At 40.3% G+C, this 12,462-nt stretch overlaps 1 protein-coding gene across 2 annotated transcripts in view; it reads left to right on the top strand.

Moving 5' to 3' along the window:
- ARHGAP19 (Rho GTPase activating protein 19) overlaps positions 1 to 12,462 on the top strand; it is a 66,485-nt gene that overhangs the window by 43,905 nt on the left and 10,118 nt on the right. For both annotated transcript variants that reach the window (XM_003787302.2, XM_023511681.1), the window contains exons 7-9: positions 431 to 496; positions 2,410 to 2,601; positions 7,820 to 7,918. In XM_003787302.2, the coding sequence (XP_003787350.1) occupies positions 431 to 496; positions 2,410 to 2,601; positions 7,820 to 7,918 (357 nt within the window). The remainder of the gene's footprint in view (positions 1 to 430; positions 497 to 2,409; positions 2,602 to 7,819; positions 7,919 to 12,462) is intronic.

The following is a 12,462-nucleotide window of genomic DNA, read 5'->3' on the forward strand; positions in this document are numbered from 1 at the left end:
CCGTCATTGTTGTTTGGCGGGTCCGGGCTGGGGATTCGAACCCGCCACCTTAGGTGTACGTGGCTGGTGCCTTAGCCGGTTGAGCTATAGGCGCCGAGACATGTCCAGCTATTTTTTATTTTTAGTAGAGACAGGGACTCGCTCTTGCTCAGGCTGCTCTTGAACTCCTGAGGTCAAGCAATCTACCCACCTCAGCCTCCCAGAGTGATAGGATTATGAACCATCACACCTGGCCTTCCCCTCAGATTTTTTGAGATATCTCTTTGGTGGCAAGAGAAAGGAAGGTAAGGAAGAGTGCATTTGGAGGATCTTTGGCTTTTCCAAAGAAATCTGCCAGTCAAATAATTTTAAGAACCACTGTCCTTGTGGTCTGAAAGAATTTTAGACCCTGCTACCGCTGGGTCTTGGTTTTCTTTTATGTCTTGTGCAGGCTCCTGCATATATTCGGGAATGTGCCAGATTGCACTATTTGGGATCCAGAACACAAGTATCAAAGGTAAGACTAGGAAACTGCTCTTAACCCAAACAAGGAAAATAGTTAAGATGAGTGGAGTTTTACAACAAAGTATGGACTCAAAGTAAAGCCATGGAAAATAAGGAATTTTTAGTGTTACAGCTCAAAATTATTTTATCATAAAGAAAAGGACTGAGAAGAAAGTTTTGTTTTTTTTTTGAGACGCTCACTTTGTCACCCTCAGTAGAACTCTTGGGATCAAGTGATTCTCTTGCTGAGGCCTCCCAAGTAGCTGGGACTACAGGCACCTGCTACAATGCCCTGCTATTGTAGAGACATGGTCTTGCTATGGCTCAGGCTGGTCTCAAACCTGTGAGCTCTATCCACTCACCTCGGCCTCCCACAGTGGTAGGATTACAGGCATAAGCCACCGCGCCCAGCCAAGAAGAAAGTTTTGTGTTAAAATAAAAATACTCTCACATTCAGTAATTTTGTCTGCTTTTAGAGGGTCTCCACTGGTCGATGGTATCTTGTACCTAAGAATGATGGCATAGACCAGTGGTTCTCAACCTTCCTAATGCCACGACCCTTTAATACTATTTCTCATGTTGTGGTGACCCCCCAACCATAATTGTATGTAAATATCTGATATGCAGGATGGTCTTAGACAATCCCTGTGAAAGGGTCATTCGACCCCCAAAGGGGTCACGACCCACAGGTTGAGAACCGCTGGCATAGACGCTTTAAAGTTTTTGTATAAAGTCTTTCTGCATTCTTACACCATATGATAGATGCAATCTGTAAATAGCAATTTTTTTTTTTTTTTGAGGCAGAGTTTTACTTTGTCTCCTCCAGTAGAGTGCTGTGGAGTCATAGCTCACAGCTACAGATCGTCTTTGCCTCAGACTCCTGAGTAGCTGGGACTATAGGCGCCTACCACAACACCCAGCTATTTTTAGAGATGGGATCTCACTCTTGCTCAGACTGGTCTCAAACCTATGAGCTCAGGCAATCCACACACCTCAGCCTCCTAGAGTGCTAGGATTACAGGTATGAGCCATGGCTCCCAGCTGTAAATAGCAAATTTATTAAATATTTTACAATAACAAAAGTACAGTTTTATGTAATTCATTCTTATTTTAGGTTCAGTGGTAGAGTAAAATGCCTATCCAATGGCTAAAAGACTAGAGATCACACAAGCTTAGATTGGGAAATGTGTGATGCTTATTAACAGAAGATTACATATGATTATTGCGCCTTAAAAGTAAGAGGTTACAAGTACTTTTGGGGTGCTTAAGCTTTTCAAGTTCTGATTAGTCTGTCTTGTTTAGAAACTTAAGCTGTCATGCTATTTTTTTCTGGTCCTATTTGTTTCTTTCTCATTTAGCAAATTTTCAGTGCGACCAGGGAAACAGTACTTAATTTTGACGAGTTTAACTGGAGTGTGGTTTTTCTTGGAGAGTTGTTTTAGTTCCTCTACCACTGCCGTGTGGTTGTCAGATAAAGCTTTGGTGTTTGGGAAGAAGAAACAATGCCCTTGGGCTCTAGGGTGGATCATCACTTTAGTGTCTAGATGACTTTAAATTTACAGTTCAGCTTCAGTTTTTTCTTCCATGAAATAGGAATGATTATATTTTCTCTGTTTACCTGATAGAATAGCCATGATAATTACATGAGATTAAAAGATGCTTTGAAAATGGAACTGTTTAACAAATGTAACACTTGATGGCAGTATTCTAAATGCATGTAGGTTCTATGGGCAGGTCATGGGAGTGGGCTATTAGTATAACCTATAGTAATACATTCTTATTTATCTGATAATATTGATTCTTTTTGTTCCTGGGTATAAAATACACCATATCCCCATTCCCCCCTTTTTTATTTCATTTTTTATGGAAACCTGAAAACAAAGCCTGCAGCATATATGAATTTACTTTTTAAAAAATTTTCTTTAGGATGACCTTGATCTGACAGCTTCTTGTCACACCAAGTCCTTCCAGCTGGCAAAATCTCAGACACAGAGCCGTGTAGATTCCTGCTGTCATCAGGAGGAGACCCAGCAGCGTACGGAAGAGGCATTGAGAGAGTTGTTCCAGCACGTTCACAATATGCCAGAGTCAGCAAAGAAGAAACAACTTATCAGACAGGTGCCTGAAGGCAGGAAAGTGTGACCGTGGCTGTAGAAGTAGTTGGAAGTATTATTAAAAACCTCATTTAATACCCAGTCGTTGTGGCAGGTGCCTGTAGTCCCAGCTACTTGGGAGGCTGAGGCAAGAGGATTGCTTGAGCCCAAGAATTTGAGGTTGCTGTGAGCTAAGATGTCATGGTATCTAATGAGGGTGACCAAGTGAGATTCTGTCTCAAAAACAAAACAAACAAAAACATCTCATTTAATTTTTGGCTGTTATTGGGCCAAACTTTGGAACAAGGAAGCAAGCTCTGAACCTCAGTGGTGATATCTGTGCTACTGCACCACTAAAGAAAGTAGTGGAGGCTCTTGGATTTCTATAGTTAAATAGGACCCAAGTATGCGTAGGGTATCTCTAACTTTGGTTATGTACCAAGTTTGCTGATAGAGGACCAGTAGTTATAGTATATTGTTTCAAAGTTTAATACCCTTCAGATTTTTTTGGCCAATAACTTTCTGAATTTCAGTTTTTTTGTTTGTAAAATGGTAATAGTAACGTCCATGTTTTGTGGTTATAAAGATTAGAGATAATCTTTATAGAGTGGCTGGCATAGCAGAGCATAAGTGGTAGGTCTTATTGACTTGTTTGCAGTTAGAAAACACAATAAATCAAAATCTTAGTTTGATACCTACTAGAAAGTAGGAATCTAGGCTCAGTGCCCATAGCACAGTGGTTACGGCGCTGGCCACATATGCCAAGGCTGGTAGGTTTGAAACTGGTCCAGGCCAGCTAAAACAACAATGACAACTGCAACAACAAAATAGCCAGGCGTTGTGACAGGTGCCTGTAGTCCCAGCTACTTGGGAGGCTGAAGCAAGAGAATCTCTTAAGCCCAAGAGTTTACGGTTACTGTGAGCTGTGACACCATGGCACTCTACGGAGGGTGACATGGTGAGACTCTGTCTCAAAAAAAGAAAGAAAGTAGGAACCTAGTAGGTAAGCTTGTTTGTTTTGGAGTTATGAGAGCAAAATTAGGTCTTTCATTTGCCATTTTGGGACTCTCAACGTGTGGTTTGGATAATGATAGTTTCTTAGAAAATTTATTTTGTTTCTAACCCTCTTGAATTTTAGCTGAATAGGCAGAATAAGCCTCTTCTTATTCATCTGGGACCTTTTCTGGAGAAGAGGCTGTGTTTTTATTTATTTAATCTCAAGCATAGGGCCAGCTATAAACAAGAGAAGTTTTCTCTTTTTCTTTTTTTAATTGTGACAGAGTCTCATTTTGTCCCCCTTGGTAAAGTGTTGTGGCATTATAAAGAGTGCTGTGGCGTCATAGCCCATAGCAACCTCAAACTCTTGGGCTCAAGTGATTCCCTTGCCTCAGCCTCCTGAGTAGCTGGGACTACAGGCGCCCACCACAGTGCCTGGCTATTTTTTTGTTTTCTTAAGAGACGAGGTCTCGCTCTGGCCCAGGCTGGTCTTGAGTGAGCTCAGGTAGTCCACTTGCCTCGGCTTCCCAGAGTGCTAAGATTACAGGCGTGAGCCACCTTGCCCGGCCAAGAGAAGTTTTCTGTCACTCTCTTTGAAGTTACTTTGAGATCAAGCTAGTTGTGCTGTGACTGGAATTTTACAGGATGTTGGCTGAGTAATGTAGATTGAAAGCAGTCTAGTGATTTAATTCTTGATGGAAACTAAAACAGCAGTGTTATGTAGGACAAGTATAATGACTTTTCTTGGGCGGTGCCTGTGGCTCAGTGAGTAGGGCCCTGGCCCCATATACTGAGGGTAGTGGGTTTGAACCCAGCTCCGGTCAAACTGCAACAAAAAAATAGGTGGGCATTGTGGCGGGCGCCTGTAGTCCCAGCTACTCAGGAGGCTGAGGCAAGAGAATCACCTAAGGCCAGGAGTTGGAGGTTGCTGTGAGCTGTGATGTCACAGCACTCTACCAGGGGTGATAAAATGAGACTCTGTCTCTAAAAAAAAAAGACTTAAGAAGAACACTGAGGGTTCTTGGTAATATGAAGGAAAAACGTTTTATATTTTTTAGAAAGATAGGAAATCATAAAGAAGAAAATAAATCATCCTGTTAGTATTTACATTTTAGGCCTTTCTTTCAGTCTTTTTCCTGTGGCTATATTTTTATATGGTTATGATCATACCATAAATGTTTTTTCATCTCTCACTTTTCCCCTGAACATTATAGCATTAACATTTTCTCATGCATACTTGCAGACTCCTTGCATACATTTTAAATACTGCTGTTTTTCAGCTCCATTGTAACCCTGTGGGACCACTGTCAAATATGTGGTTCATCACTGACCAAAACGTTATGCAATGCATGACTCTGTTCGAACTTTATTTGTGGAAGAAACCCAATTGTTCCCACGGTCTGGATTTAATTGATTGCATCCCTGTGATATTATGCATGTTCTTCAGTCTTCTATATTGACTGTTAACTGAGCTACTTCTAGAGGCTTGATTTACTTCCAATTCTGTATTTGGGGGTGGGGAGTAATAAGAACACTTTTTAGCTGGTGCGTACTTTTTCATTTTGTTTTGTTTTTTGGTGTGTACTTTATAATATGCATATTTATTTATTTATTTATTTTTTTGGAGACAGAGTCTCTGTGTTGCCCTAGGTAGAGTGCAGTGGTGTCACAGCTCACAGCAACCTCAAACTTTTGGGCTTGAGTGATTCTCTTGCCTCAGCCTCCCCAAGATGCATTTTTTCTTTTTTTGAGACAGAGTCTTAAGCTATCACCTTGGGTAGAGCACTGTGGCATCACAGCTCACAGCAACCTCAAACTCTTGGACTTAAGTGATTCTCTTGCCTCAGCCTCCCAAGTAGCTGGGACTACAGGCGCCCACCACAACACCCAGCTATTTTTTGTTGCAGTTGCTATTGTTGTTTGGCAGTCCGGGGGTGGATTTAAACCCTCCAGCTCCTATGTATGTGGCTGGCACCCTAGCCACTTGAGCTATAGGCGCCAAGCCCCAAATGTGCATTTTTTCAAAGTATGAATACACTTTGCTAAATAGCTTCCCAGAACTTTTTGCCAATTAACAGTCCCCCCCAGGTGGGCATGAGAAAACGTACTTTATTGCACTCTTGCCAACATTATCAGGAACGATGGGGTTTTTACTTTTTGCAGTGTGTTCAGGGGTGATACTAATTGAGCTCTTTGGAAATGACTAAATTTTCTGTCTGCTAAGATAATTAACTTTGAGAACCTCTTGGTATTTGTATGTAAAAAGTCATTTTTAGCCTTTAGAACCTGAATTGCTAAAAATATACAAATTTATAATCTAGAAAATTTAAAAGTACAGTTGGGCTTCTGTGCCTGTTGCTCAGTGGTTAGGGCGCAGGCCACATACACGGAGCTAGTGGGTTCAAACCTGGCCTGGGCCAGCTAAACAACAGTGACAACTGTAACAAAAAAATAGCTGGTGTTGTGGCAGGTGCCTATGGTCCCAGCTACTCCAGAGGTGGAGGCAAGAGAATTGCTATAAGTCCAAGATTTTGAGGTTGTTGTGAGCTGTGACGCCACGGCACCTACTGAGAGTGACATAGTGAGACTTGAGACTCTGTCTCAGAAAAAAAAAAAAAAAATTAAAAATTAAAAGCAGATTGGGAAAAGCAGAAGAGTAGAAGAATTCAGTACTATATTATTATTTTGTTTTTATTTTGGATGACACTCCTAGGATATTTTCGTTTTGTTTTGTTTTATTTTTGTTTTTGCTTTTTTTTCTTTACTACATTGCCTCCAGTAGAGTACTGTGGTGTTGCAGCTCACAGCAACCTCAAACTCTTGCGGACAAACAATCGTCTTGCTTCAGCCTCCCCAACTAGTAAGGACTACAGGCTCCTGCCACAAAACAATTCTCTTGCCTTAGCCTCCCAAGTAGCTGGGACTGCAGGCATCTGCCACAACACCAGCTATTTTTTTATTGCAGTTGTTGTTGTTTAGCTGGCCTGGGCTGGGTTCAAATCTGCCAGCCTTAGTGCGTGTGGTTGGTGCTGTAACCACTGTGCTATAGGTGCTGAGCCCCTAGGATATTTTTTTTTAAGTGGGAAATTAGTGTCTAAACAAAGCATTGAATAAGACTACACAATGCCTGGGTCTTCCTTTTTTCTTATTTATTTTTGAAACAGAGTCTCACTTTGTCACCCTTGGTAGAGTACTATGGCATCATAGCTCACAGCAACCTCAAATTCTTGGGCTCAAGCGATGCTCTTGTCTCAGGCTCCCAAGTAGCTGGGACTACAGGTGCTCTTCACAACACTCAGCTATTCTTAGAGACAGGGTCTCATACTTGTTCAGTGTGGTCTCAAACTGTGAGCACAGGCAGTCTATTTGCTTCAGCCTCTCCGAGTACTAGGATTACAGGTGGGAGCCACTGTGCCTGGCCCCTTTTTCTGCTTTAGATTCCTCCAAATGGAGAGCTGATGTTGATAGCATTGATAAATAATGCTGGCAGGCAATCATGATAGATACTCATTTAAAGAGCTTAAACAACTTTAAAAGATTAATTTGTGTCAAATTCAAATTAAGGTCTGTTTTAGGTTATACCAGTAACTTTCTGTGTCCAAGGTGCTTTATGCAAAAAAATCTTGATTACCAGCTAGAAGTCTTGGGCAAATTCCATAAATTCTCCTAGTCTCTGTTTCCCTGTCTGTAAAATAGGGATAATATTTCTATATTCAAGGAATGTGAAGTGCTAGACTCTTCAGAGCAAATTAATAAAATTTGACTTTTTTTTGGCACCATCATTTCTACCTTTGAGATTTTCTTGTTGACCTCATAATCCGTATATGCACAGACTCATTTACTCCTGGATTGTTCTGGGTATTTACACTTAGCTATTGATTGTCCCAAAATGCCATCTCTCTTTTTTTTTTTTTTTGAGACAGAGCCTCAAGCTATCCCCCTGGGTAGAGTGCCATGGCATCACAGCTCACAGCAACCTCCAACTCCTGGGCTCAAGCGAGTCTCCTGCCTCAGCCTCCCAAGTAGCTGGGACCACAGGTGCCTGCCACGACGCCCAGCTATTTTTTGGTTGCAGCTGTCATTGTTGTTTTGGCTGGCCTGGGCTGGATTCGAACCCGCCACCTTAGGTGTATGTGGCTGGCGCCTTAGCCACTTGAGCCACAGGTGGCGCTGAGCCAGAATGCCATCTCTTGATGGGAGACTATTAATAAAATGTTCTCTTTGTTCATTTTTTTTTTTTTTTTTAGTTTAATAAGCAGTCTTTGACCCAAACACCAGGACGAGAACCTTCTACTCCCCGAGTACAGAAGAGGGCCCGTTCTCGCTCTTTCAGTGGACTTATTAAGGTAGGTGTGCTGTGTTGTTTTCAGTATTGGTTGTGAGGAAGTTTAACAGTCTGATTTTTCTTACGGATAAATAATTTTCTCCCATTCTTTGGGATTCTATAAAAAGTTGATTTGTAAGGCAGTATAGATAGAATTCAGAAAACTTACTTTTCTTTCTTTCTTTTTTTTTTTAAGACAGAGTCTCACTTTGTTGCTCTCAGTAGAGTGCCATGGTGTCATAACTTACAGCAACCTCAAACTTTTGGGCACAAATGATCCTCTTGCTTCAGTCTCCCAACTAGCAGGGACTACAGGCCCCTGCCACAAAACCTGGCTATTTTTTAGAGACAAGTTTTGCTCTTGCTCAGGCTGGTCTTGAACTCTTGAGCTCAAGCAATCCACTTGCTTCGGCCTCACAGAATGCTAGGATTACAGGTGTGAGCCACTGTGCCTGTCCTGGAAAACCTATTTTTCAAAGCATTTTGATATGTTTCAAATCAGAGAAGGGGCTCAATGGAGAAATGAGGGGTTAAAGAAATAAAGTTCTTCTCTTCTTGGGCTTAGGGCAGAGTCCTTATTCCTGAGCAGTGGAAAAAGTCTCTTTCATTTCCTAACCTACTTCATGTTATACACTTCTTTCCTCAATTTGCTAAGCCTATGGAGAAGTGAGGAGGCTGAGAGACACCAGGGATATTGTTAGAAAAAGTGGATTTTGTAATAGGCTAGTGAGTTTTGGTACCTCAGAGGGTTGTAAGCTCAATATTTTCAACAGTTATAAGATTCTCTTCCCTTGTATCAAGTTCACCAAAAGTCTTGTTTTTAAAACAACTATGAGGGCAGTGCCTGTGGCTCAAAAGGGTAGGGCGCTGTTCCCATATGCTGGAAGTGGTGGGTTCAAACCCAGCCCTGGCCCCCCAAAAAAACACAAAAAACAAACCAACTATGAAATATACTTCTGTGCTGTTGCCACCATCGCTGTTTGCAGATTCAATTTATAGGTGATTTGAACTTGTAGTTGAGGAGTATTGCCATCAGGTGGCAGTAGATAACTTGATTATGGGGTTCAAATTCCCATGTGTAAACTGAGGCAAGGTTCTGGTTAATTTAGAGATTAGTACTATTCTGTGTTACACTGTTTTTCTTTTTACAATTGTTTTATTATTAAGATAAATAAATCCAACAACTTTAAGGAGCTCGTCACTTAAAATTAAAAATTTTTGCTCTAAAAAAGAAATATCTTGTAATTTTTTTTCTTTAAGGTGGAACTATTATTTACAAATTCCTGTAACTCTAATTTTGGTCCTACTTATGATTTGTCTATGTGTAGAATTTACTATCAATCCTATTTTTCTGGGACCAATAGGCTCTGGGACATTAGGTCACTTTATATCAAAATTTCCTTTGCTTTAATAGAGTGAAAAGGCAACCCATGGAATGGGAGGAAATATTTGCAAATAATATATCTGGTTAAGGCTTAATAGCCAGAATATAGGCTTGGCGCCTGTGGCTCAAGTGGCTAAGGCGCCAGCCACATACACCTAAGGTGGTGGGTTCGAATCTAGCCCGGGCCCACCAAACAACAATGACGGCTGCAACCAAAAAATAGCCAGGCGTTGTGGTAGGTGCCTGTGGTCCCAGCTACTTGGGAGGCTGAGGCAGGGGACTCACTTGAGCCCAGGAGTTGGAGGTTGCTGTGAGCTGTGATGCCACAGCACTCTACCCAGGGGGAAAGCTTGAGGCTCTGTCTCAAAAAAAAAAAAAAATCCAGAATATATAAAGAACTCCTATAACTCAACATAGTAAAAGAAGCCTTATTAAAAAATGGACAAAGGACTTACATAGATATTTCTCCAAAGAAAATGTACAAATGATCAAGAAACACATGAAAAGATGCTCCTCATCACTAATCATTAGAGACATGTAAATCAAAACCACAGTGAGATACCTTTTCACGTCCACTGGAAAGGCTATTCCCCCCACTCCAAAATGATGATGATGTGGAGAAATTAGAACCCTGTGGACTGTTGGTGGGAATGAAACATGGTGTAGCTGCTGTAGAATACAATGCGAGAGTTCCTCAGAAAACAAAAAATAGAGTTAATTTATGATCTAGCAATTCCATTTCTGGGCAAATGCCCAAAAGAATTGAAAACAGAGTCTCAAGGAGATTTTGGTGCATGTATATTCATAGCACTATTCTCAGCAATAGCCATAAGGTGGAAGCAACCTAACTCTCCGTTGACAGATGCATGGATAAACAAAACATTCTCTATATAGACAGTGGAATATTATTCATCCTTAAAAAGAAAGGAAATTCTGATATAGGCTACAACGTTGATAAACTTTAAGGACATTAGGCTAAGCGAAATAAGCCAGTCATAAAAGGACAGATATGGTATGATTCCACTTACATGATGTGCCTAGAATAGTCAAATTTATAGAGATAGAAAGTAGAAGGACAGTTGTCAGAGGCTACAGATATGGGAAGAATGGGAGATATTATTTAATAGGTATAAAGCTTCTGTTTTGAAGGCTGAAAAAATTCTAGAGATGGATGATGGTTGCACAATACTGTGAATGTACTTAATGCCATTGAATTGTACCATTTGAAATTGTTAAAATAGTAAATTTTATATTTTTTTATTATACTTAAGAAAAAAATCCCTTTGCTAGAAGTACATTTACCTGCTTAGATATGGTTAGTGAAATGAACATTGTTTACCTTCTTGTTTTTCTTCTCAGTTGAAAAGTCTGTCATTCTGTCTGAATTCCCTGTCATAGAGATGATTGTTGAACAGAAAAGTTATAGTCAACTAATTTGTGTTTCTCTACGTCAGTGGTTCTCACCCTTCCTAATGCTGCAATGTATTTTCATTGTTAAAAAGGAATCACGACCCACAGGTTGAGAACCGCTGCTCTCTGTGTTTTCAAATAAATGTTAAAAAATTTTTTTTGATTTATTTTTATGTTTTTGAGACAAGAGTCTCAACTCTGTCACCCTGGCTAGAGTGCCATGGCATTATCATAACTCACAGCAACCTTGGGCTCCAGTGATTCTTTTGCCTCAGCCTTCTGAGTAGCTGGGACTACAGGTGTGCCCCACCATGTTCAGCCAATTTTTTTCCATTTTTAGTAGAGATGGGGTTTTTACTCTTGCTCAGGGTGGTCTCAAATTCCTGACTTCAAGCAATCCACCTGCCTCGGCCTCCCAAAGTGCTAGGATTATAGGCGTAAAGCCACCTCGCCTGGCCTAAATGTTTTCTTTAAACTGAAGTTAAATGGGTGTAGTTTTCTGTCTCAGTGACCTCTTGCAGTTGGCTTTAGGTGTATTGCTAATTGCTGCTGGAAATGTAAATGTATAGTATTTTCTTGGCAGCTGCTTACTTTTTTACTAAGAGAATTTAGGACTTTAGAGTTTATAAAAGAGCTTCTAATTTTATCAGGATGAAACATTTTAGAATAACAATTTTAAACACAAATGTTAGCAAAATTTATAAACAGAAGGATAAAATGTTTTCGTTATAAACAAAGAGATTTTTTAGCTAATAATAGATACAGGTTTTTGTTCAGTAGTTCTGCGTGGAGTAATGAAATGTCTCTTACGAAATTGGTTGGAAGCTTTATAACCAGTCCTGTGGCTCCCCCTTTCAGCTTACTCTGAGGGGAGTACTGTACCTAACTTCTGAAAGGAGGATGTGCTAATCTTATTTTTCTAGTATTTCTGTGGTTTAGCTATTTGATATCTATCTTGCTTTTTAAAAAATAAAAAGAAATTAAAAAAATTTTTTCCCCTCAAGCTTTATTAATGTGTAGTTGACAATCTATTCTGTCTTAATCCCTTTTTTGGCTAGATTATTTTCTCTTCTCATGTAAGTAATTTATTAATGGGAATATTCTGAGTATTGGTGCTGTTATTTATAATGTAGAGTTAAATATTCTGATTTTATAATGTTCTTTTTTTGAAATTCACATTTATTCTCTTAGTAGAAAAAGGTAAGATTATCATTGTTAGCTGTTACAGTCAGTTACATCAGCTTCTGAGCTGCTCAGAGATGAAAGGGCTTTTAGTCTTGCTTTGAATGTCAATATAGTCACATCACCCTCTAAAAAAGGCCTATACCTTTTTGTGGCTATATTAGGAACTCTAATAGAATTTCTCCGGATTACCCAATTCTGTGGAGGAAATGACAGACAAGCAAAGTCTTAGGGTAGACTCAGCCTAAGTATTCCACAGTGGGGAGGGAGGAAGAGGGAGGAAGGACTTTTTAAACAGCTGCCAGAGACAACACACCTATGGGGAAAAAATTATACAGGTAAGTAACTGACATTTCTTTTCTGGTCTTAGAGTTACACTGTAATCAACCTATATTAGTTTAAAGCAACTATAAAGTTGCTTCTAATGTATTGTTGTGCCCACCCCGGGGGTCGCCTACCCAAAGACCACTCACAATCACGAATCGATGCAAAAAGCAAGAGGCAGGTTTATTGCTGGCGCGTCAGGGTTCCTCAGCCACAAGGGGAAGGAACCCCGAGAGGCTGTTACAAGCTGCTTTTAAGCGAAAAAC

This window comes from Otolemur garnettii, unplaced genomic scaffold (assembly GCF_000181295.1).
Source record: "Otolemur garnettii isolate 467f Iridium unplaced genomic scaffold, OtoGar3 scaffold00021, whole genome shotgun sequence".
NCBI lineage: Eukaryota > Metazoa > Chordata > Mammalia > Primates > Galagidae > Otolemur > Otolemur garnettii.